This window comes from Helianthus annuus, chromosome 10 (genome assembly GCF_002127325.2).
Source record: "Helianthus annuus cultivar XRQ/B chromosome 10, HanXRQr2.0-SUNRISE, whole genome shotgun sequence".
Classification (NCBI taxonomy): Eukaryota; Viridiplantae; Streptophyta; class Magnoliopsida; order Asterales; family Asteraceae; genus Helianthus; species Helianthus annuus.
Window position 1 is genome coordinate 145,614,875 of NC_035442.2, and position 27,756 is coordinate 145,642,630.

Genomic DNA, 27,756 nt, shown 5'->3' on the forward strand with positions numbered 1-27,756 from the left:
GTTTCTTATTCGAATGTTTGCTGAGTGGAACTCTAATTTTACACCTTAATTTCTGATTCCTAAATTTGTAAACCTCAAATGGTTAAATTTGGTCATGTCATGCATTTGATGTACTGCCTGTGATCCCTCTATCACTCTTACAAAGCATAAGTTTCTTGTTTCTGTTACTTTCAAATGATTTTCTAATTCATTAATTTCTTTTGGCCAGTCGGTAGTATTAACAGTCAAATGTAATGGCTGATAACTTTGAAGTACGTTTAAAAAGGTTTACGCATTCATTGCTATTTGGCGGAATATAGAATAGTCTTTGATATTTAACAGTTGTAGTTAACTAAATGATGAATTTAGGATGCCTATCTGAGCCGACAATTCGTATTTCAACCAAAGTGTATATGAGAAACGGCCTTCGGCCATTATGATGCCTTATGATGGACAAAAAACATAGCAGACGTATTACATACATACTAAGCATCGAGAGTTACATAAAAGACATTTGAAGTTTCATACATTAAACCTTCTTGAAAAAAAAAGAAAGATATAGAATACAAATTCACACGGAAAGATAGGCATTAAGATGCCTTATCATGGACAATCCAGTAGCTTTTGAATTCTTTCGTCTGCATCACCTCCAATGGACCTTAAGGGATCGATTGCTTCAAATAAAGACGCCACTCATCGATATATGCCATCTTATCCGGGTCCATGCTTGGCAGTTCACATGTCTCTAGCCTTTCAATTATTTTTGAAGTCTTACCCAGAAGTTTGGCTGCAGCCTTGACACTTGCCTCTCTTTTCTCTATCACACTTTCATTGCATTTGACTGTTATGACTCGCGGTATGTTAGTGAAGCAGGCACACAATATGTCTGCAATTTTTCCATTTAATAGGGCAAACAATTGTTCTTCGTTAATATGTTCTGTGTTGGTTTTGTCTCTAAGCAAGATGGTTTCTGCAATTCGGTACATTGAATTGGCAGCAATCAACTCCTTGGGAGTGTTCTCCACCATCTCTCCACTGATACCCCCATTGATTTCTCTCACAATTTCTTTTGCTCCATCAGAAAACCATTTAACAATCTCTGTTGCTGTTTTGCCTTTAAAAGAATCTTTTTCTAGAGCCTTGTCTAACCACTTGCATTTGTGTTCGACCTCATTCCATAAGATTATAGTAGCCTTTCGGATATTTACATATTCTTTTTCACAATTGAGGCTTTCTTCCACCTGATGGGTGTATGAAAGACCTTCACCAACACTTCTTAACAATCTCTTTATTGTGTCCTTAGAGATATTTGGGAGAGCGACCGCTATGCATGTTAAGGTAAATATTGGTAAGCTCCAACTGTTAACAATATCAACAGGGAGCAGAGATGGAACATGATCGGTATCAAAGTTCTCTACTCCTTTGAATCCAGTAGATTTCTCGAGAAGCTCTAAAAGATCCTTGTTTTGTTCCTTCCCAGCCTTTAGAATGAAGGAACTCATAGAGTTTGATATTCGCATCAGTGTTTTCGCAGCAAGCTCCACCTCATCATGAACTTGTAAAACGTAATTGCTAAGGTCTCCGTTTATATTGTCAGTTCTTGAGACGACGGGTGGAGTTATCGGCCTTTCTTTCTTCAGTGATTTCCAACAATAGACGACAAAGATTGCAATGATTCTTGAGATGAGCGATATCACTTTGCACAAAATAACAATTACCTTTTGAAGTTTAATGCAAAGGCTAATAATGATACCCTTTGAATTGTAGACGAGTGTTCTTGATCTATGGCCTGATAGAAAATGTATAGGACTTTGTTTCCATTCATGCAACTTTTGGGTCCAGTACTTTTCTACTTTAAAAATAACTAAATGAGTCCCGTTCCATTTGGTGATTGACTTGAAGCTCAAAACTGAAAACCATCTAAATATCGGAGCAATGGTACCCACCACGACCCCAATGGACTGTGTTATGAGAATGAAAAGTATCGACCGTCTGTATGCTGATTGATATACTTTTTCTACTCCATGGTATCCAAATGGAACTTCGAATACAACAATTAAGTTGAGGATTAGTACGATTACACAAATTACTCCAGAAGCAGTGGATAATGGATTGCTAGCCATCACAAATTGAGGGCTACCAGTTTCTGCCATGACCCAATAGCTTCTCACATGTTGCGTTAGTTTCTCAATTTCAGGCATTTGGGTAAGTTGTAGATGCTGATCAGTTAAAGAAGCTTTGTTTGTGGTTTGATACTTGACTTCTAAAATTTCCTTAGAGGTTGGAATTGTTAGGGATGCAGAAATCATTATCATTAGTAACAAAAGGATCGTAGCCATGTAGATGCATGCAATCACAACACAGTCAAAACTGGTACTATAGAAACCTAGAAGATTGAGATTGATATGCTTGATAGCACCAGTATATATATCAATGAAAATATTTACAACCATGGTGATAACGAGAATGGACAAACCTATCATATTTGCAAGCAGTGTCTTGTTGTCCATGGCTGCCAAAGAAGGCATAAGGGTTGCCATCATGGTGCACATGAAAGCCAAACTTCCTAGTTTGGCTGCTTGGTCCATGTAACTTGGCATGTCACTGCTTAAATCCACTGGCAGTTTCATGGCGACAGTTATCACGGTAATAGATGCGGCATTGAGAGAAAAGTATCTACATGGAAACCATAACTTATTATTTCGGAAACCTTGCAACAGATCTGCGGCCATGGCAAGGATGCAAAGTAATGATGCGGTTGCAATGTAGATCCCAATCAACACCATGGGTTCACTATACTTGCCTTGAACTTCCCAGCTATCTACAATGGAACATATATCGTACAATTTGTTCATGGCCAGTAAATAATAATTGCCACTGGGGTCATCTAATAAATCTGACCAAACTTCCCAACAGCTCCCATGTACGTAACCAAGAGTATCCATGTTGGATATTTTTACAGTCAGGTAAGTGTGTAACTTTGATGCAAATGGTTTAAAACATGGCTATAAGGCAGGCATCTTCTTTTATAACAGAGTCGTACTTTCTGAGAAATTACCAAGAAGTTGCTGATTCAATGCCACTGAGAAGGCATTGTTGGGTCTAGGTACTTTTGACCAATTCAATGACTTGGACTGCGTAGACTTAGGATGTCATGGATTGGACCTAGTTTGTCGGTTGTAAAATTCGGTAGCTAATGCTTCTTTATGTAGCAGTCACGGGCGGATCCAATCCAGCCCTAGCCCTGTTTTGTGGGTTCCCAGAAAACCCATTAGTTTTGGAAAAATGGAAAAAAATTAATGAGAACCTTGTATGATTTGAAAAAAAAAAAATTAGTGAGAATCTATCAAAGAGAGATGCTGGAAAAAATTCTTTGATCCGCAATTGGTAGAAGTGTTATAAGTCTATTTTGATAAGCTATGGCTAGAACGTGGTTTTTATTTATCAAATTAAGGTTCCTAAATATGATTTCAATTGGAGTTTTAAAAATCAAGGTATAGGTATGAAACAGCTATAATCCAAGGTTTTGATAAATAAATAAAGAGAACTTTCTGGGAAAAGAGATGCAAATTTAGCATCTAATTTGTCTGGTTTAATTAAGAGGTTGTTGCCGAATTTAGCATCTAACTGTTATCCGTGGCCATTTTTAATCATTTTGCAATGAAAACTATATTTTCAGCGAAACTGGTCCTTATATACGGACACAAATACTCCCGTTGAAATAACCAGTTCTCCCAGCTTCCACAGCTTTCATCCAGCCCCTTGTGACTTCAATATCTACAAACTAGGTCTCCATATTACACCAGTATACAATTAACACCCAAAGTATCGATAACTGGATAACCATCAACATTTAAGTTAAGATTGAATTAAGTTATCGAACAAATACATCTTAACATACAAAATAACATTAATGTAAGAAGTGAAGAAGGGAATATATATTTTTTTTGAATTTTTTCCCCTACTTATTAAGCACATATGTCAGTTACAAAATCCAAAAAAAAAAAAAAAACATAATTTTACACTAGTAGAATCATTTTTACATTAAAATCAATATTTTTCTTTACGTTTTGTAATGAAACATCATTTTTAAGTGGTAGGGAAATAAATTTTCCTCCTTCACTTCTTACGTTAAGGGCATTTTGTATGTTAAAACTCATTTATATTTGATATTTATACTATATATATAGAATGGGGTTTTATACAAAGTGTATTTTTAGAATATATAGGGTGGGGTTCTATACAAATTGTATTTTTTCTAAAAAGTGTAAGAAGTGTTGTAGCTTTTTATATTAGAATAATTAATGTATGAGATTTAAAAAGTGATCATTTTGTAATATATGTTTTAAATTTTTTGATTCATTTGTTTGATTAAGGGTATAGAGCTAAATTTAGCGTGTCTAAATTCAGAAAACTCAAATGCAAGTTTCCTATCATTTTAAACATCATAACTTTTTATGCATGTTTTTGTAAAAATAAAATTACACCAAAATAATAAGCATTTTTTATCTTTAATATGAGTACTATATTTATATTGTTACTCTCTCTCTCTCTCTCTCTCTATATATATATATATATATATATATATATATATATATAAGTTATGTTTCAACTAGTTGTTTTAAGTTCTTTGGCTTCTCACACTTATTAGGAATTTGCTACAAAGTCCAAAACTCTTAAAAATGTAAAAAGTCTATGTATGGATTGTGTTTTAAATGTTAGGTACGATGTTTTAGATTTTTTTTTGCCATATTATTATATAAAAAAAAAAAACAGAAAACGTAGCAATTTAGGACACATTGAATGTATTCTAGGCATAAAAATTTAAAACATATTGGTGTTTTAAACTTCATGCCTAAAATATATTTCATTGTGTATATACTGTTACGTTTGATTTTTTTTATATTGTAACCATCTCCTAACCAAAAGGGTTATATTGAAAACTCTAAATGTTGTGAAAACCGCAAGAACTTACAAAAACTCTGTGAGAAACCAATTAAAATAACTATTTATTATGAGATGTATATACACAGTATAAGATATTAAAAAAAGTTATCTACCGAATTCATTTATCCCTTCTTTGTAAGTTACACTTGACAATTTTATTATACATGCGTAAGTGATAAACTTGCACATGCGTAATTTTTTTTTTAATATACGAATGCATATATACTTACAAATGAAAATTTTTAATACAGTATTTTAGTAATAAAGATAGTGTAAAAAGTATTTGATTTTGATTATGTAGGATCTTAAAACACCTCAAGAATGTAAGAGCACTAATGAGTGATGAACGTTTCAGAGATAAACACCTAGAAAATATTGTGTATGTTTGGTTAAGTGTAGAATAGATCGGGGTTTAGATTAAACCCCGACCATCTTTGTCATTTGAGTATTTAATAAATACCGGTGATATCCGGGTTTAACATCATATATGTGTAGATGATCAGGGGATGTCCTGATCACCCGTATTTAGACAGGTAAACTCGGAATACATGTGTGTATACGTATACTATAGGTTAGGTCTTGGATATTTGTATTTGCTGAAACTGTGTGTGATTGCAGTGTGAAATAATACAAGTGTGATTTTGTGAAGTAGTCTTTTTCTACTCATTCTATATATTGTTTCTATTGTTCAACGATTCTTTCCGCATACCGTGTGACGTGATTTGAGAGTGATAGTCCTGTGCAAGTTAGGTTTAAGTGTCTTTACAAAGAACATTACTCTTGAATCAATTATTATTGAGATAGATGTTTGTGTGAGATCAAACAATAGGAAGATAGATGTAGATGAAGAAGAATCAAATTAGTTATCACGGATCCTTCATACATACACTACACATATATAAATACTCGATGATTCCCCTTCCAACCTTGGGTTAGCTCCCGTAGGGTTAGTGATCTCATTATAAATGACACATGCTAAAATCAACACTGAAACCTCCTATTCATAGCGAAAGAAGTACGCTCATACTAAGTACTTTCAAATCCCCATTGCGCCAAGTTTTATCATTTGCGATCCTTTAAGTGCTAACAAAACTTCCAATAACCGAATACTTAAGTAATCACAAATCCTCATTTGCAAATATTTAGATGTTCTCGCATTGTATTATCATTAATCACAATTTTAAACCTTACAAATTAGTTTTAATCAAGTTCTTATGAAAAATTAAGTGGAAAATCATGAAAATGACCTTTGACCAAACAACTTTACGAAAACAAACATCGTTTGCGTCTCGGCCGGGGGGAGACGCAATGACGGAAATAAATGCAAGTTTTGCGTCTGAGATTATGGCATGGGTTTTTGCGCCTACTTTTTTTTTTCTTTTCCACCATGATTTTTAAAGAAGTATAACTATTTCATACGATAATATTTTTTTTATAAAAAATACACTAAATTAAAGATAATAACATTCTCTTTAATTTGGTGAAAACTTTAAAAAAATATTGACGTATGAAAAACTTATGCTCATTTAAAATCGTAGTGGAAAAGTAAAAAAAAATAAATTAATGATGATGACACATGTCAACTTCTTATTCGATTGGGTTCATGACGCTAACACAAACACAATCTCGTATGATTGAGGCTACCACAGACTTGGAACAAGTTCATTTTCTTAATTTTGACCGGTCAAATGTTTATTTTCGTAATTTTGACCAGTCAAATATCCATTTCTGTGATTTTCTCAAAATTAAGGTTGTTGATATTAATAAACGTTGCGCTCTATCTTTTTCTATATTTAGATAGATAGAGAGATCGAGTAAAAAAGAATATACCATTAAGATTTTAGGACCTACTAATAAGATGACCCAAAATTAATGAGTTCTCGTTTCATCACTGGCTCATTAGTGTTCTAGAGTGTCCGCTTATAAGTTATGACATCTCAGTTAGTTATTTATTGTATATTGTTTTCTTGCTAATAGCCGGTTTTGTCTCATCATAGACGGTCTAAGTCTAAGCAGTCCAAGTCATTGAATTGGTCAAAAAGTCCACATCCAACATTATATTATAGTCATTGAACTGGTCAAAAAATCCACATCAAACATTCTTAATTCTTATTCTTATTCTTATTCTTATTTTCAATACATACAAACACAACTTTGAATTGTCGGCGGAAATAGTGAAACAAAATGGTTGGCCAAAATGGCGGCCAACTATTCACTCTCTCTCTCTTTTTTTTTTATAAAATAGTTATTTATAAGTACTGCTAAATTACGATTTTATCCACTGTTTAAAATTACGATCTTGCCCCCAGTTAGAAATTAAATTTATGCTTTGCCCCCAGCTTAAATTTACGATTTTGCCTTAGTTAAAAAAAATTCATAGTTTTGCCCACCGCTACAATCCTGCCAAATTACAATTTGGTTCCCAGTTTAAAATTACAATTTCGCCCTCAGCTAAAAATTACGATTTTGCCCTCAGTAAAAATATTACGGATTTTGCCCCCAATTCAAAATACAAAAATGGTTTTGCCCTTATTTCAAAATATTATTTTACCTCCATTTTAAAATTACGATTTTACCCAAGCTAAAAATTGCGATGTTGGAAATTACGTTTTTACCTCTAGTTCAAACTAAAATTATGTTTTTGCCCCCAGCTTAAAATTACGATTTTCCCCTCGGTTCAAAATTACGCTTTCACCCTCAATTCAAAATTACGTTTTTCCCCCAGTTCAAAATAAAATTATGGTTTTCCCCCCAGCTAAAAATTACGATTTTTACCCTCGCTCAAAATTACGGTCTTGTCACCGTTTTAGTTTTCCTTTTTACCAAAACTATAGTACTGTTTTTTAGTTTGTTGAGAATTATTCGGCCATCGCCCCGCAACACGGACGGGGCATCAACTAGTATCTTACAAATAAAAAGACATGTAAAGACATGTACAGTGGACATGTACAGTAGATAATTTTAAGTAACTTTTATTTTCTTTGATTAGTTTTTGAAAAGAATTAATACAAGAGAATCTATCAAAAGTTTTTTTTCCTATATCTAATTTTTAATATAATTATTATAATATTTTATTGTTATAATTTCTTTTAAGTAGATTTCGGTTTTCGTTTATAACGATGAATGTTAAGGTTATTATTGGTAAGGTCCACCTGTTAACAAGTCCAACAGAAAGTTTCTGCTGAGTTTCTCAGTTCTGCCATTATCCAATATCATCTTACTTGTCTTCTAAGGGTTGTTTGTTTTTTCCAAGAAGAGCTTGTTGGTCTTTTACGTCTGCGTCGTGCAGACATGTGCAGACCTTTGGGTCTAAAGACTGTTTGTTTTCTCGAAGACTTTTCATTAAAAAAATGTCTGCGTGTCCTTTTTTTGGTGCAGATATGGGTCTAGGTCTCCTTACATCTTCTCCATTCTTTTTTTCCCAGATACCATAAACATAAAAAAACCCTACCTCCTTCCCCATCTCCTCCACCCCAGCCATCGTAGCCGCTGCTCGTCCTCCTCCACGCCGCCGCCGCCCCCGTCCCCGCCGCTCACCCTCCTCCTCGCCGCTCCTCCTCCTCCTCCCCACGCCGCTGCTCCTCCTCCTACGCCGCCGCCGCTCCTCCCCATCCTCCTCCTCCTACGCCGCCGCCGTCGCTGCTCCTCCTCCACTTGCTCCACGCCACTGCCGCCGCTCTGTCACTGCCATTCTTTCAACTGCTGCTCCTTCTCCTACCACGTCACTACCATTCCTTCAGCTGACAACATGTATGTATGTTTTTTAAAGAATTGTTTTTTTTTTGTTTAATGTTATGAATTGTTTATGTTAATTATTGGTTGTTAAATTCTTGTTATAATTGTTGTTTTTGATTATGTTAATTTTGGTGTTTGAATTCTAATTTTTGTTGTGTAATGTTAGTTCATAAGTTAATTGTTTATTTTTATAATGTTAGTTCATGAGTTAATTATTAATGTTTATATTCTGATTTCTCTTATGATTATGTTAATTTTTTGTGTTTGTTATGGAATATAGATGTTCATCTTGATTATTGTTTGATTAGAGTTTTTGTGTTTGTTATGGATTGACATGATTCACGCCCAGTTTGTTAATTGCTTGTTTGTTGATTAATATGGGAGAGCAACAACAATGGTCAAATGAGCATCTAAAATGCTTATTAGAGGCTTTCATTGAAGAGATAAACATGGTGGGTAGAAAAGGATTAAGTTTGCGTAAAAACTCATGGAATAAATTAGGAAAAGTTCATAAGGTAAAGTTTGGCTTGGATTTGACTCAAAAACAAATGAAGAATGCATATGATAATCTTAAAGCCAAATACGTTGGTTGGGTGTATTTGAAAAACAAAATCGAGCCTACTAAGGAACATTACCATTGCATGTTTCATGCTACATAATTTTATAAGGAAAGAGGGTTTGAGCGATGAATTGTTTACAGAATACGATCAACCCAATGTGTCGATGCATAATAGGCAAGTGCACGTTGATGCTGATGAATACGAGGTTGAAGCACAAGGTACTACATCAGATCGGGAATATATGACTCAGTTACGAGATGAGATTGCTGAGCAGTTAATGCAAAGCACGGATTAGATGACTTAAAAAATGTTATTGTCTATTTATGAATATTATTTTAGTATTGTATAATTATTATTTAAGTTTGAATGTTGAAAAACTTTTTAAAGTTTAATAAATCAGTTTATTTATAGGCAAATTGGAAAATAATAATCCCACCATTGTGAAATTGGCCAATAATAATCCCAAGTCAGGAATTAGCCAATAATAATCCCACCTCGTCCATTTTTGGAAAATAATGATCCACAGTCACTAAACGACAAAAGTGCCACGTCAGCATTTGGAGTATTATTTTCCAAAAATGGACGAGGTGGGATTATTATTGGCTAATTCCTGACTTGGGATTATTATTGGCCAATTTCACAATGGTGGGATTATTATTTTCCAATTTGCCTTATTTATATTTCATTTTATTTCAACAGCTTGCAGAAGTTAAAAAAACAAACAGTCTTCTTCTTGCAGACTGCAGAGGTTTAGTTCACCTCTTCTGCTACAGATGTCTGCAAATGTGGTCCGTAGACTGCATATGTTTTACCTCTGAAAAAATAAACAGCACCTAAGTTTCTCAGTTCTAGACATTTGTGTATCTTGTAGATGTTGATCAGTTTAGAATATATTGTTCGTGGTTTGAAACTTGACTTCTAAAATCTCTTTAGAAGTTGGAATTGTTAGGGAAGATGCAATCATTATTACTAGTAACAAGAGTATCACAACGGTATAGATGTATGTGAGTGCAACGAAGTCGAAAACGAAACTAGCGACCATAAAAATACCGTAATTCGGACCACCAACATTGTACATAAACATGAAAATATTAACAGTCATGGTGATAACTAGAATGGACAAACCTATGATATTCACAGGCATTATCTTGTTGTCCATGGCCGCTAAAGAAGGCATAAAGTTAGCCATCATCGTGCACATGAAAGCCAAGCTTCCTAATTTGGCTTCTTCGTTGATCTGCTTTAGCATGTCAGTTATGACAACTGTGTTCTGAAATCGTTATACAATGTAAAACAATGTTGATTATCAATAAAACAATGTGCTTTGGTGTTATTATATGTGTTTTGGTGTTACTATGTGTGTATTTATGTTTGGTGATTTTACAATTTAATTCTATTCCAATTTCAAGCTTTAAATCGCTTTCTGGAAGGTTATACGCGAACTGATGCGTAAATATAACCAGTTTAATGCAACAAACACTTTGGAACAGCAACATAGGCTTAACATACCTTAAATAACCTTTACATGACTTAGAAATAAGCTTTGGATGGTTTGGTGTGTTGAAATCAAGTTTGTTCGATCGTAGGGACTATTTGCGTCAAACTGCGAAACTATACCGATTTGTATAGTAACGAACATTCCGGAACATGAACATAAGTTAAACATACCCTAAGTATCCTTTACATAGCTTAGAAATAGGCTTTGAGGGGTTCGGTATGCTAAAATGAACTTATTTGATCAATAGAGACTAAAAGCGTCAAAAGTGCATAAGTTTGCATTTTCGCGCATATCTTACGTCCTGAATATATGCGGACATCCAAAAATTTATGTAACCATTAAAATATTTTATTTTATTGATTGGCATGATAAAATTCCATTCGTCGCGTAATTTGGATCGTTTTTGCGTTCATTACGATTTCCATTGTAATTAACCGAACAACGCAACCGTACGACCAAACGAACCGACATCCGAGATGTTTTTGAGCATATTTTAAGTTCCATACACTTTAAATTTATTTTAGAGCCTTGAAATTGGGTTAACGGGGCTTAAAAGTGCAAAAAATCAAATTTTACAAGTGCAAGGACCATTTTTGAAATTTCTGACCAGATTCAATGAACCTAGTCAAATTTTGAAGTGTTAATGGTTTTAACCCATGGTTTTGCAAAACCATGGGCTGGCATTTAATGGTATTTTTGGTACTATGGGCCATTCTAGGGGCTCCCATGGTTTCACAAAACCATGGGCACATGTGTACGACCTAGATCGAAGCACGTTATTCGATGAACGATCTTAACGGTTGTGCCAAATCTATAAATACCCACCCTCATTTCACTCCCAAAGCACACTTGATCTGATTTTGGCTCTCTAAGTTGAAGTTTATGCTTCATACCTGAGAGTAAATCGGGTCAAGTGCTTGCGGGGACCTTTTGTAAGTATTCTTTCATTCTTTTCATTCGTTTTCATCGTTAAAGTCAAACTGCGTTTGACTTTCTGCTTTGACCAGTTTATGGTCAACGCGAAGTTCGTTTGAACTTCATAATGTGAGCGTAATCACGATGGTTATAGTCCCTAGTGACTATACCTACTGATTACCACGTTATCTAGGCTCAGTGACGAGTCGTAGTTTCGGCCAAAATGCGTGTTTACGCGTATTTTGTAACCAAACTACTCTAGGATATCAAAACCGTTTGTTTGGATATCAAAACCTATTTTCTAACTTAACTAAACATGTTCTAGCATGTTTAGCTCGTCACTTTTTTAGATTAGTGCTTGTGTAGAGTCATAAGTTAAGCGGACTAAACACCCGCTTAGACTTTCGACCACGACCCGTTTGGTCGATCATTAGGATCCGACCAAACATGTTTAGTGACCATAGTAGCATAGGGAATAACCTTCCGAGATTATACCTTATGGTCACCGAGTTTAGGTAGTTATATGATAAGTAGTTTATATGCCTTAGGTAAATTACCAAAATACCCTTTTCATGCATAATTGGTAATTAAGCATATGTAACCCAAACTTTTGTCACGTAACTGATTATGCAACTTATTTAAACATGTTTTGGCATATAATACTTGTCATAGGACTAGTTAGACGTCTCAAACGTGCATTGCGCACACGACGCGTTAAGGTAGCGCAAGCTACCTTAGTGGGTCACAATGGGTCGAAAGCACTTAGGTTAGGTTTCAATTTAGGATGTAGGCTTTGTTAAACCATATCACATGAGTTCCAACACTCATTTGGTTTACAAGACTTCATTCTATCCGATCGTCCGATTTAGGCGTCTATTGTTTTACTAGTGGTTCGATTACTAGGTGCTACTTGATTTCTTTGGTTTACTTGAGTTTGTTGAAGTTCTATTGATTGAAGATACTTTACACTTCATGTGAGTACATAGTTCCCCTATTTTACTGTTTTCAATTGTTTTGGGGTGATTCATATGTACAAAATGAATTCAAGGTTTAAACAATGGTTTTTCAAAAACAATTAAGATGGTTTATATAAAACTAATAACGATTTCAATAAAGTGAACAAACTTGTTGGTTGTAGTTACATAACAAATGACATTCATTAGCATTGATCAAGCCGACCAGTATTAGGTTATGGTACCATAGGATCTGACAAATCTCGTTATTTTACTACACCCATGGTTATGTGTGGGGGTTGTGGGTAACGACTGAATCTGATATTTGTTAACTTACCCTTTGGTGGTTTGTTAACTCGAGAAGCGAGAAGCGAGGTAGTCTAGTCACAAAGGTTTGAATGTTGTTAGCAAGACGACCATAAATAAGTTTTCACAATTAAAACGAGGATGATTTTAAACGATTTAAACGAGTTAACGATTTGGAAACGATTTGAAAACGATTTGAACAAGTTAAACGAATTGGATAAACGATTGGTTTTTGGTTAGTGTATAGATAACGGGACGGGTGTAATGTGGTGAAAGCATGGTGGGCGCCGCTGGTAATTCCTATATATAAGTGTTTTCATCATATTACATACCGTGGCGTTATTTAGTTCACTTGGGTAAACGATTTTGAAACGATGTCACACAAACGATGTTTTCTAAAGGATATAAACCATACGAGTTTTTAACGAGTTTTTACAAGATGTTTTACAAGTTGGTTTTCTAAAACAAATATTTTTAGGGTTAAGAATCATGGCTACGAGATTTTATAAGCTATAATCAACTTGATTTGAGTTGGTTTACTATGTTGCAATACACTTTTCAAAACGAGGTTTGTATTTTGACTCTTGAAGTCTAATAAAGTACTGCAACATATAAACGAGCCATGACTCCGACACTCTTATAAAACCAATGTACTCGCCAGCATTTCTTTGCTGACTTTGTTTTTACATATGTTTCAGGTGATGTTGCTTGATGTGATTTCTAGGATGCATGCGTCACATAGGATCTGGACAAGGCCTTAGTGACATAATAACTACGATAGACGAATTAAAACTTGTTTGTTCTATGTTAAGACAATGTTAATATTTAATATGATCAATAAAACGAAACTCTTTTTGTATCCATGGTTGTGAAACAATAGCTTCTGTTACAACACTCCCCGACGTTTCCGCCACATCTTGTTGTCCTACGTGGTCGGGGTGTTACAGAAGAAGTTGGTATCAGAGCCAATGGTTATAGGGAATTAGGTTATTAGTAATGCTTTGACCTAGACTATAACTTTAGGACCCTAACTCAAGTTTACTTGTGTTTAGATTTTAAAACAATACCGTCACCTACCCTTAGGTGATAACCACAATAAGTTCGAATCCGCTTTGAAAACTAATCATCTGTTCTAGGATGATTGATTACTAGGTTTTGAATCCTCTGTTATATGGTTTTAAACCCTTTAAGTTTTCAAAGTCTCATCAAAGTTTGGGCCAAAATAATGTGAACACGTGCAAACTGGAAGAGTGAGTGCCTGTACCCTGAGTTTTCTGTCTAAGGCTAGAGTGTTCGTACAAATCCACATAATCGAACCAATCACTCTTACCTGGGAACTCTTAGGGTGAGTGTTCACTTATAGGCGAGCATGTCTTCGGCGATACACTATATTGACCCATTTACTTTGATTAGTCACTGCGTGTCGTTTGTTTGTTCGAGGTAACGAACAAATGATCGCCTTCCTTGTGTTCTGTCGATGTTTTCAATGCCTCTTTTGTTTTTCCAATCGACGATCCCGCTCGTGGATGGGCATTCAATCTGAATGCAAACAAGGCTCGAGCTGACAACCTCGTTGTCAGTGGTACCTTGGTTGTCAATGGTACGTTTCTTGTTAACAATCGACCTGCATCTGTTCTTTTTTATTTTGGCGTAGATAGAAGTTTTGTTTCATTATCTTTTGGACCTTTGCTTGCGATACCTAGAACAAAACTGAGGAAACCCTTATCTGTTGAAGTTGCTACTAGTAAACCTCTTGTTCTCGACTCTGTTATTCGTGATTGTCAGTTGAACCTTGATAACCACCTTTTTCCTATTGACCTCACGCCGATGCAACTTGGGAGCTTCGACATTATTGTTGGAATGGATTGGTTAACTAAATATCATGCTGAGGTGATTTGCTTTGATAAGATTGTTCATATCCCTTTGTCTTCTGGCGATGTTTTGGAAGTTCGTGGAGAGAAACCTTCAGGTGGATTGAAGCTTATGTTGTGTACAAAAGCCCAAAGGTATTTACGGAAAGGATATGTTGCTTTTCTAGCACATGTCACCGAGGTGAAAGACAAGGGCAAGAGTATTCAGGATATTATGATTGTTCGGGATTATCCAGAGGTGTTTCCTGATAAACTGCCTGGTTTGCCTCCAGTTCGTCAAGTCGAGTTTCATATTGACCTCGTACCCAATGCCAACCCAATTGCAAAAGCGCCTTATCGACTTGCACCGTCTGAGATGCAAGAATTATCGAAGCAGCTTCAAGAGTTATCTGATAAAGGATTCATTCGACCGAGCTTTCCACCTTGGGAGCTCCTGTCCTCTTCGTGAAAAAGGAAGATGGGTCTTTTCGAATGTATATCGATTATCGTGAGCTTAATAAGCTTACCATCAAGAATCGATATCCCCTACCTCGAATTGATGATCTCTTCGACCAGCTGCAAGGTGCTTCATGCTTTTCCAAGATCGATCTGCGTTCTGGGTATCATCAACTTCGTGTTCTCGAAGAAGATATTCCCAAAACGGCTTTCCGCACAAGATATGGGCATTATGAGTTTACTGTCATGCCTTTTGGTTTGACGAAGGCTCCAGCTATCTTTATGGACTTAATGAATAGGGTTTGTAAACCTTATTTAGACAAGTTCATTATTGTGTTCATCGATGATATTCTTGTCTATTCGAAGTCTCGAGCCGAGCACGAGCAACAACTTCGCTTAACATTGGAACTCCTGAAGAAGGAACAACTTTTTGCTAAATTCTCCAAGTGTGAATTCTGGCTTAAAGAAATTCAATTCTTGGGTCATATAGTCAATGAGCAGGGTATTCATATGGATCCATCCAAGATTGTTGCTATTAAAGACTGGAATACACCAACAACACCTACAGAAGTTCGATCTTTTCTTGGTCTTGCTGGTTATTATCGTCGATTCATCTCAAACTTCTCAAAGATCGCGGTTCCACTCACTGCTTTGACTCAGAAGAATAAGCCTTTTGAGTGGGGACCTAAGCAAGAAGAAGCGTTTCAAACACTGAAACAGAAGCTTTGCGATGCTCCTGTTTTATCTTTGCCTGATGGAAATGATGATTTTGTTGTCTATTGTGATGCGTCGAATCTAGGACTTGGTTGCGTTCTTATGCAACGAGGTAAAGTCATAGCTTATGCGTCTAGACAGCTGAAAATTCATGAGAAGAACTACACAACTCATGATCTTGAGTTGGGAGCTGTTGTTTTTGCGCTTAAAATCTAGAGACACTACCTCTATGGAACGAAGTGTGTGGTTTTCACAGACCACAAAAGTCTTCAGCATATTCTTAATCAGAAAGAACTGAACATGAGGCAACGACGTTGGGTTGAACTCTTAAGCAATTACGATTGCGAGATTCGTTACCATCCTGGTAAGGCAAATGTCGTAGCCGATGCGCTTAGTCGAAAAGAGCGAGTCAAGCTTCATTCTGTTCAAACACTATCTGATCTTCAAACTCGTATTCTTCAAGCTCAGCAATTTTGTGTTTCACAAAATTTGATAGGTGAGGAGTTACCACATCAGCTTGAGCTTAAGCTCGAAAGGAAGGACGATGGGTTGCTCTACTTCAAGGATCGTTTGTGGATTCCGAAACAAGACGATCTTCGCACCTTGGTAATGGACGAATCTCATAAGTCTCGATATTCTATCCATCCTGGTGCTGATAAAATGTACAAGGATCTTCGTACTAAGTTCTGGTGGCCTGGTATAAAGAAGGATGTTTCCTTGTATGTATCAAAATGCCTGACTTATCTCAAAGTCAAGGCTGAACATCAACGACCTTCTGGTTTGCTAGTACAGCCAGAGATACCGGTTTGGAAGTGGGAGAACATTGCGATGGATCTCATCACTAAGTTACCGCGTACGTCTAAAGGTCATGATGCTATTTGGGTTGTTATCGACCGATTAACGAAATCAGCTCATTTTATTGCAATTCGCGAGGATCTATCTGCTGATAAACTTGCAAAGATTTATGTTGATGAGATTGTATCACGACATGGTGTGCCTTTGGATATCATGTCTGATCGTGATGCTCGATTTTCATCTCATTTCTGGAAGACAATGCAATCTGCTTTGGGAACCCAACTAAATCTAAGCACTGCTTATCATCCTCAAACAGATGGTCAATCTGAGCGAACAATTCAAACTTTGGAGGATATGCTTAGCGCATGCGTGATAGACTTTGGTGGTAATTGGGATTCTCATCTGCCAATGATTGAGTTCTCTTACAACAATAGCTATCATACTAGTATTAATATGGCACCGTTCGAAGCTCTCTACGGTCGAAAATGTCGTTCACCTGTCTGTTGGAACGAGACCGGTGAAGCTCAGCTTACTGGACCTGAGCTCGTTCTGGAAACAACAGACAAAATTAAGAAAATCCGCGATAATCTTGTGACAGCTCGAAGCCGTCAAAAGAGTTATGCGGATATGCGACGCAAGCCCTTAGAATTTCAAGTCGGAGACCGTGTCCTACTCAAGGTTTTACCTTGGAAAGGAGTCGCGAGATTTGGAAAGAAAGGAAAACTTGCACCTCGATATGTGGGACCATTCAAGATTGTGGAAAGAATTGGGAAGGTTGCCTATCGAGTAGAACTACCTCCAGAGCTTGGGAAAATTCACCCGACTTTTCACGTGTCCAATTTGCGAAAGTGTTTAGCTGACGCTGATCTTCACATTCCTCTCGATGAGATCCAAATCGATGAAACGATGCACTTTGTCGAAAAACCTGTGGAGATAGTGGACCGTACTTTCAAACAGTTGAAGAACAAACGGATTAAATTAGTCAAAGTTCGTTGGGAGTCCAAACGCGGCCCAGAGTTTACTTGGGAATGTGAGGACCAGATGAAGGCAAAATATCCGCATTTGTTTCCACAAGCATCCTCTAGTTAAAATTTCGGGACGAAATTTCCTGAAGTAGGGGAGATTGTGACAACTGTGTTCTGAAATCGTTATACAATGTAAAACAATGTTGATTATCAATAAAACAATGTGCTTTGGTGTTATTATATGTGTTTTGGTGTTACTATGAGTGTATTTATGTTTGGTGATTTTACAATTTAATTCTATTCCAATTTCAAGCTTTAAATCACTTTCTAGAATGTTATACGCGAACTGATGTGTAAATATAACTAGTTTAATGCAACAAACACTCTGGAACAGTGACATAGGCTTAACATACCTTAAATAACCTTTACATGACTTAGAAATAAGTTTTGGATGGTTTGGTGTGTTGAAATCAAGTTTGTTCGATCGCAGGGACTATTTGCGTCAATCTGCGAAACTATACGGATTTGTATAGTAACGAACATTCCGGAACATGACCATGAGTTAAACATACCCTAAATATCCTTTACCTAGCTTAGAAATAGGCTTTGAGGTGTTCGGTATGCTAAAATGAACTTATTTGATCAATAGAGACTAAAAGCGTCAAAAGTGCATAAGTTTGCATTTTCGCGCATATCTTACGTCCTGAATATATACGGACAACCAAAAATTTATGTAACCATTAAAATATTTTATTTTAGTGATTGGCATGATAAAATTCCATTCGTCGCGTAATTTGGATCGTTTTTGCGTTCATTACGATTTCCATTGTAATTAACCGAACAACGCAACCGTACGACCAAACGAACCGACATCTGAGATGTTTTTGAGCATATTTTAAGTTCCCTATACTTTAACTTTATTTTAGACCCTTGAAATTGGGTTAACAGGGCTTAAAAGTGCAAAAAAATCAAATTTTACAAGTGCAGGGACCATTTTTGAAATTTCTGACCAGATTCAATGAACCTAGTCAAATTTTGAAGTGTTAATGGTTTTAACCCATGGTTTTGCAAAACCATGGGCTGGTATTTAATGGTATTTTTGGTACTATGGGCCATTCTAGGGGCTCCCATGGTTTGACAAAACCATGGGCACATGTGTACGGCCAAGATCGAAGCACGTTATTCGATGAACGATCTTAACGGTTGTGCCAAATCTATAAATACCCACCCTCATTTCACTCCCAAAGCACACTTGATCTGATTTTGTCTCTCTAAGTTGAAGTTTATGTTTCATACATGAGAGTAAATCGGGTCAAGAGCTTGCGGGGACCTTTTGTAAGTATTCTTTCGTTCTTTTCATTCGTTTTCATCGTTAAAGTCAAACTGCGTTTGACTTTCTGTTTTGACCAGTTTATGGTCAACGCGAAGTTCGTTTGAACTTCATAATGTGAGCGTAATCACGATGGTTATAGTCCCTAGTGACTATACCTACTGATTACCACGTTATCTAGGTTCAGTGACGAGTCGTAGTTTCGGCCAAAATGCGTGTTTACGCCAATTTTGTAACCAAACTACTCTAGGATATCAAAACCGTTTGTTTTGATATCAAAACCTATTTTCTAACTTAACTAAACATGTTCTAGCATGTTTAGCTCGTCACTTTTTTAGATTAGTGCTTGTGTAGAGTCGTAAGTCAAGCGGACTAAACACCCGCTTAGACTTTCGACCACGACCCGTTTGGTCGATCATTAGGATCCGACCAAACATGTTTAGTGACCATAGTAGCATAGGGAATAACCTTCCGAGATTATACCTTATGGTAACCGAGTTTAGGTAGTTGTATGATAAATAGTTTATATGCCTTAGGTAAATTACCAAAATACCCTTTTCATGCATAAGTGGTAATTAAGCATATGTAACCCAAAATTTTGTCACGTAACTGATTATGCAACTTATTTAAACATGTTTTTGCATATAATACTTGTCGTAGGACTTGTTAGACGTCTCAAACGCGCATTGCGCACGCGACGCGTTAAGGTAGCGCAAGCTACCTTAATGGGTCACAATGGGCCGAAAGCACTTAGGTTAGGTTTCAATTTAGGATGTAGGCTTTGTTAAACCATATCACATGAGTTCCAACACTCATTTGGTTTACAAGACTTCATTCTATCCGATCGTCCGATTAAGGCGTGTATTGTTTGACTAGTGGTTCGATTACTAGGTGCTACTTGATTTCTCTGGTTTACTTGAGTTTGTTGAAGTTCTATTGATTGAAGATACTTTGCACTTCATGTGAGTACATAGTTCCCCTATTTTACTGTTTTCAATAGTTTTGGGGTGATTCATATGTACAAAATGATTTCAAGGTTTAAACGATGGTTTTTCAAAAACAATTAAGATGGTTTATACAAAACTAATAACGATTTCAATAAAGTGAACAAACTTATTGGGTGTAGTTACATAATAAATGACATTCATTAGCATTGATTAAGCCAACCAGTATTAGGTTATGGTACCATAGGATCTGACAAATCTCGTTATTTTACTACACCCATGGTTATGTGTGGGGGTTGTGGGTAACGACTGAATCTGATATTTGTTAACTTACCCTTTGGTGGTTTGTTAACTCGAGAAGCGAGAAGCGAGGTGGTCTAGTCACAAAGGTTTGAATGTTGTTAGCGAGACGACCATAAATAAGTTTTCACAATTAAAACGAGGATGATTTTAAACGATTTAAACGAGTTAATGATTTGGAAACGATTTAAACAAGTTAAATGAATTGGATAAACGATTGGTTTTTGGTTAGTGTATAGATAACGGGACGGGTGTAATGTGGTGAAAGCATGGTGGATACGCCATTGGTACTTCCTATATATAAGTGTTTTCATCATATCACATACCGTGGCATTATTTAGTTCACTTGGGTAAACGATTTTGAAACGATGTCACACAAACGATGTTTTCTAAAGGATATAAACCATACGAGTTTTTAACGAGTTTTTACAAGATGTTTTACAAGTTGGTTTTCTAAAACAAATGTTTTTGGGTTTAAGAATCATGGCTATGAGATTTTATAAGCTATAATCAACTTGATTTGAGTTGGTTAACTATGTTGCAATACACTTTTCAAAACGAGGTTTGTATTTTGACTCTTGAAGTCTAATAAAGTACTGCAACATATAAACGAGCCATGACCCCGACACTCTTATAAATCCTATGTACTCGCCAGCATTTTTTTGCTGACTTTGTTTTTACATATGTTTCAGGTGATGTTGCTTGATGTGATTTCTAGGATGCATGCGTCACATAGGATCTGGACAAGGCCTTAGTGACATAATAATTATGATAGATGATATAAAACTTGTTTGTTCTATGTTAAGACAATATTAATATTTAATATGATCGATAAAACGAAACTCTTTTTGTATCCATGGTTGTGAAACAATAGCTTCTGTTACAACACTCCCCGACGTTTCCGCCACGTCTTGTTGTCCTACGTGGTCGGGGTGTGACATCAGTGCTTAGATCCACAGGCAGTTTCATGGCAATTGTTATCACCGCAATAGATGCAGCATTGAGAGTGAAATTTTTAGATGGAAACCATATTCTTTTATTTCCAAAACCATGAACTAAATCCGCGACCATGGCAATGTCGCAAAGTAATGATGCGATTGCAATGTAGATCCCAACCCACACCATAGGTTCGTGTGTTAAATTTTCTATATCACTCATGTTTGAAACTTTTTTGTCAAGATGATGTGTGTAACTTTATGTAACAAAGTCATAATTTATAGAAATTGCCAAGAAGTTGCGGATTCAATGCAACTGACACTAGTATAGAAGTTATTTGTTGGTGCTATGGCGGAGGATTGCATGGTGCGGTTCCAAACTCCACCGCACCATTACATGAGTATTTTCAAAATGGCACCATTAAATGATAGATTGGCACCAAATAACCCATTTGTTCTTTTTAACCCCAAATCACCACACACAAGCGTGTAAAAAAGAGAGAGATGCGAGAGGGTTGATAGCGTTGTTTAGGGGTGGGGGTTCAGTGCTTGATGTAGACTTTTCACTAGTTCAGTGACTTGAAATAGTTAGACTTAGAGCGTCAATGAGTCAAATAACCGGCCATTACCAATCTATATATTTAATAAAGTTAACCATTGGGGGACACATGTCACCCCATGGTTTCACCTCATCTAATTTTCCCGCCTAAATTAAACCCCCCAAAGCTTATCTTCCTTCCTTCCTTTTTTAGTGACTTGAAATAGTTAGACTTAGAGCGTCAATGAGTCAAATAACCGGCCATTACCAATCTATATATTTAATAAAGTTAACCATTGGGGGACACATGTCACCCCATGGTTTCACCTCATCTAATTTTCCCGCCTAAATTAAACCCCCCGAAGCTTATCTTCCTTCCTTCCTTTATAGTCTTCATTATACCAAACCCTAGAAAAATATCCTCTGCCTCTCTCTTTCTCTCAATATGATGGACGACATCATCTTCTTGAAGATCTGATCATCTAATCGACGGTTTCGATCATTGCAACATCATCTTCTTGAAGATCCGTTCATCTAATCGACCCTAACCGCACGGTCTTCAAGCATTGCATCCTTCATTCTTTCTAGAGACTTCTTAATTGTCACACCCTGATATTTCCACATAATCTGGTGGTCCCGGTGGGGAGTATCGTGACATAGTTAATATCATCATAGACAATTAAACACATATATAGCACAGCGGAAGGCTTGGAAGTTTAATTACTGTTACAACCCAAAATGTTCAAAGTACGAAATGAAAGAATATACAGAAGGTTGTAAAAGAGATCCACAGGAGGATCATTAAATAAATACATAAAACAGAGTTCGACAGACTTTAGGCATCTAGGGATTTGCAAGATCCTCTTATTTAATGCCAAGTACCTCCAGCCTATTTTGTGAGGTACCTGTCACTTAGTCTTTGGAAAATACGTCAGTTTACACTGGTAAATACAATTAACTGACTCATTTGAAAACATTTATGAAAATTGGTTTAAGTGCGTGAAGCACAAAGATTCTTTTATAACTTGGGACAATTTCATTTAAAATCTTGTGTACAACTTTACATGTTTGTCATACATTTGGGGCCGGTTTGGAAACCGATCATGATTAACCGACTCACCACTTATAAAGCCCACAAAGGAGTTATCCCCAACTTGTGGGTAATTTATTATTTTAGCATTTGCATCTGTCGGGTATATGCCTACACCTCGTGCATAGGTCGTGGCCATTAATAACTTAAATGAGCCGAGGATATCCAGGACACGGTCGTTAACCCCCAAAGTTTATGTTATCAAACAAAACAGATTAAAACGGGTTATGCAGATTTATTAAATCACAATCCGACTAAATGATCTCATACCCAACCAATCGGTAATAATTTACCATATCCCAAGTCCGTATAAGGGAAAATAAGTTAAAAGTATTTTCCTGAGTTTAAATGCAAGAATTCTACTCAGCCGTATAATAGTAAGACTTTATGCATGTATCTTCTACCAAGGCTAGTTAATCTAAAATGAAGGTTTTATTAACCTATTAGGATACTAACGGGTCTTATTTAAGTCAAGGACTTAGACCGGTTAGTTTTAAGGATACTTTACGGTACGAAATGCTAGATTAAGCGGAGACCAGAATGGAAGGGAATTTAGACCCGACAAGTCTGAAGACTTGTATAATATGGGTACACTAAATACATTCTGGATTTTGAAGTTTAGGTGACAAGGTTAGACCCGTTTCGGTTAATTCATGGAAACTAGTTACATAAACCGAACCGAACGTGTATAAGCATAATGGGTAACCGAATGAGTCATATAAAAGTTCCATATGTTATTATGCTAAAAATATATTATGCCCATAAAGGTTTTAAAACCGAATTACGCCCTATAAGGGCATTTTGGTAATTTTAAGATTTATAAACGAGGTTTATAGTTAAACTGAAGTTCTGGTAAAAAAACATTCTGTGAAAGTATTTAGTTTATGATGTTATATCAGTAGGATATCATACATATGTGTGGTTTACCATTTATGGCCAAACTATGCCCCGAAAGGGCATTTTGGTCATTTCACATATGCTTTTAAGGACTTAATTGGGGTTCTCAGTTCAAGACTTATACCTACTGTAAAAATATTTAAAATCATTTATAAAATAAGTAGGTAACAAGTCTTGGGTGCTAAATATGGTTTTAAACCATACTATGCACCTAATTAACGTAAAAGTCGATATTTGACGATAATTCCAAAGTTTAAGCGATTCTGAGATTTTGACCAGCTTTGAATGGTCAAAATATTTTATTTTTCATAACACATCAATAGCAAAAGGTTTTTCATGTTAATTATACGTAAAACTCATTTTATTTGCAAAAAGGGTATTATCGTCATTTATAGGCTTTATACTAGTACTCAAGGTTAAGGTAAGTATATAATCTGACCCAACATCCCAATAAATCCTAAATATGATATTTTAATAGTAGGTAAAGTGTTTTGTGGCAAAATTATGTTTAATACTCATTTCACATGCTAAAGGATATTTTAGTCCTTATAAAAGCATCATTTTCGATTAATTGCAAAACTTCAGTTTATGAGCAGAATTTAAGTGTCAAAATATTCTAATTATGTTTACTAATCAGTACCTAATTCATTTGCATGTTCATTTATCTTAAAAACCTCATATTTAAACCAAAGGGCATACTAGTCAAATATAAGCATAATATCGGAAACATGCATATAATTCAGATTACTAAGTGACCATGTAACATGACCTCAGAGGGTTTTTTTGTTACATAATATGATCACAAAGGAACCTTAAGACATAGATAAAATAAGTTAATTCGGGTCAGAATTGAAAGTCAAAGCAAAAGTCAAGCTTTTGCGACTTTTGGTTGCGAACCGAGCTTAAACTTAGAATTGTCGGGTTGAACATGTTTAGACATGTTCTAATAATGTTTACCAAGTTGTTAAAGTGATAAAACATGTTTTATAACTTCTACATTATCAGATTTGATTTTTATTTAAAAATCTGATTAGTTTGACTTTTTATTTAATTACCTTGACTCGACAATTAACTAAGTAAACGTGGTAATTAGGAAGTGCCCTTTTGAGGGATTAACACCTACCTAATTACGATCATGTAGCCATATTCGTCTCGAGCATTGGCTGGACCGTTTAGGTCTAAATCGAAAGTCAAAGCCGTTTTGCGGCAACTTTGACTTTCCGTCTTTAAACGCATAAAAACCGAACTAGAGTGTCTGAGGATACTTACAAAAGGTCCTAGCTCGAAGATTAAACTAGAAGGAGCTTCTTTTTTTATCAGGAACCTCAGAGAAAGTGAGAAGAGATGAAATTGTAAGGTGCAAGTTTAAGTGAAGCAAAAAGGCACCTATTTATACTAATTCATGGAGTCTTAGGATCATTCCAGGTGTTTTTGATCATTCCCAGATCATTCCAAGTGTCCTAGTGTCAGTAAATGTTAGTGCAGTAATGTCTATCGCCTCTGTCAATCCAATTCGTAGTTGAAACAGATTAATTCTAGACTTTGTATTGTAACATGTAGGAAAAGGCAAGGTGGCATTTATGTAATTGATGAGAAATCTCATTAAGCCCCTTGGCCTATAAATAGAACTCTTAGGGTTAGAATTAAAAACTTTTGCACATTTGGAGACTTTAGAGCTTTGGAGCTAGAGAGAGAGTCTAGAAAGAGAAAGTGTAAGAGGTGATTCACGGTGCTTGTAATCTTTTCACATATTCAATCGAATCATAGATCTAGTACGTTTTCGTGTTCAGTCCACGCACGTGTACGGATTCCGCACGTCACACGTGTCGATACGCAATCGTTACGGAGTGGAAAACCGATCCTACAAGTGGTATCAGAGCAGGAGCTTGATTGCAAGGATCAATCACACTGATTCATACAAGTTCTCATCAGTTTCAGATCAAAAATTCATCCAGATTTGTTGAATTTCTTCACTTTTAAAATTTTTGACACTTTTAGACTGAAAATTGCAAAATTGACATGGCTTATATGGTTAAAATTGGCTGATTTTTGGATATTATGTGCGAAAATCATTGATCTATAAGCATACAAAATTTTAGATCAAAACTCCAAGTAATTTGAGAGATATTAAGATTTTTCTGTCCGGTTTGTTCAAACATGTTCGCTGTTGTTCTTGATGATGTTTACCGATCGGATGGCAATCCGATCGGATGACCACCCGATCCGACTGAACATTGATTTGTTTAACTCATAAGTGTCAAAGTCTCAGATTGTGACCCGATCGGATCACCACCCGATTCATTGCATTTCATTAAAAGTTTGACTTTGTTGACCTACCCGATCGGATCACCATCCGATTCATAGCGAGTTGTTTGTTCAAGTTTTAAGTGCAAGCATCGAGTAGCAATCCGAACGGATTGCCATCCGATTCTAATCACTCTATTTGCTTGTGTCTCAGGTCAAAGTGACGGATACCCACCCGATCCAAGGCACACTGTCACTCGATCGGATCACCACCCGATCCAAGGCACACTGTCACTTGATCGGATCACCACCCGATCCAAGGCACACTGTCACTCGATCAGATCACCACCCAATCTAAGGCACACTGTTACTCGATCGGATCACCACCCGATCTAAGGCACACTGTCACTCAATCAGATCACCACCCGATCCAAGGCACACTGTCACTCGATCGGATCACCACCCGATCCAAAGTGCATTGTCAATCATCGGATCATAACTCGATCAGATCATCATTCGATCCGTTGTCATATGATCATCATTATGTGTTGACTTTTGTTTGACTTAACTCGATCGGATACCCGTCCGATTCAGTTGTTTGATAAGTGTTTGAACTGATTGTGTTTGTTCGTCTCAGGTGCTGTGATTCGAAGTGATAAACAAGAAACGTCATGGGTGAAGAGTTCTACAACACGTTCTACAAAGCGTTCACATCAGAATCTTCCGAAACATCAACCGTCACACCCAAATCAATATCAAAAACAATCAATGATAACATTAAACATGATAATTTCTATGGGACTTATTTGAAACCACCAAAGCTTAAAAATATTGAGGATTACACATGGTGGAAAGAACGGTTCATCATCTGGGCTAAAGCTTACGCACATGAAAGCTGGTTTTGCATGGAGTTTGGTTACGATAGACCTGTTGATGATAAAAATGAAGAAATTCCACTCAAAAGCTTATCCGTTGAAGATAAAAAGAATTTTTCATATGAACAAAGAATGATTGCCTTAATCCAGCAATCGATTAAAGATGACATATTCTCATTACTTGTTCATGATGGATCTTCAAAATCGGTTTGGGAAGCGTTAAGGGTTAAAGCTGAGGGTGGTAAACAGATTAAAAAGAATAAAATTGCATTACTTAAAAGGGAATTTGATTTGTTTGATAGTTTAAAGGGAGAGACAGTGAGGCAAATGATTGAACGATTTTGTCGTTTAAAAAATGAACTCGATAGGTTTGGAATTGTCAAAACACGTGAGAAAATAATTGATAAAATCATTGAAGCATTACCACGAGTTGATCAGTGGCAGACGGTTGTGTTTATCTTGAAAAATGATGTTTTATATGATTCAATTACTCTTGATGTTTTGTTAGAAAAAATAGAAAGTCATGAGCTTGAGCTGCAAAAACAAAGCAAGATGAGCAGTTCTACACATCAACAAAATGTTGGTCTTTATTACAAAGGTAGCACACCTTCGGTGAAAGTTGGTGAATCACCAAAGACAGCATTTAGTGTTGAAAAATCAAAAGAATCACAGAAAAGCTCATCAAGCTACAATCCAGGATATCATTCATCTTCCTCAAAAGCAAACCCTGAAGAATTTGAAGAAATTCTCTGCAACATCGCTTTGAAACTGAAGAATTCTCCGGCTATGAGCATCAATGCAGCAAAATAACAAATGAGTTTTCTGGCATCTGTGTTAGAGTCATACGAAGGTATAGTATCTGGAAAAATTGGAAACTCAGAGCTGACAAAGGAAGACTACGACCAGATTGACCCAGAAGAAATGGAACTC

The 27,756-nt window shown here is 36.2% G+C and overlaps 1 protein-coding gene across 1 annotated transcript; it reads right to left on the reverse strand.

The window, feature by feature from the left end:
* Positions 1–638: 638 nt before the first annotated feature.
* LOC110882820 lies at positions 639–2,924 on the reverse strand. Its single transcript, XM_022130746.1, has one exon. It carries the CDS (start codon positions 2,922–2,924, stop codon positions 639–641), a length of 2,286 nt encoding a protein of 761 aa, XP_021986438.1.
* Between the last annotated feature and the right edge of the window lie 24,832 nt (positions 2,925–27,756).

Bases quoted from the DNA above. Each gene is read 5' to 3' on its own strand.
- LOC110882820 (XM_022130746.1), bottom strand. From the start codon at position 2,924: ATGGATACTCTTGGTTACGTACATGGGAGCTGTTGGGAAGTTTGGTCA.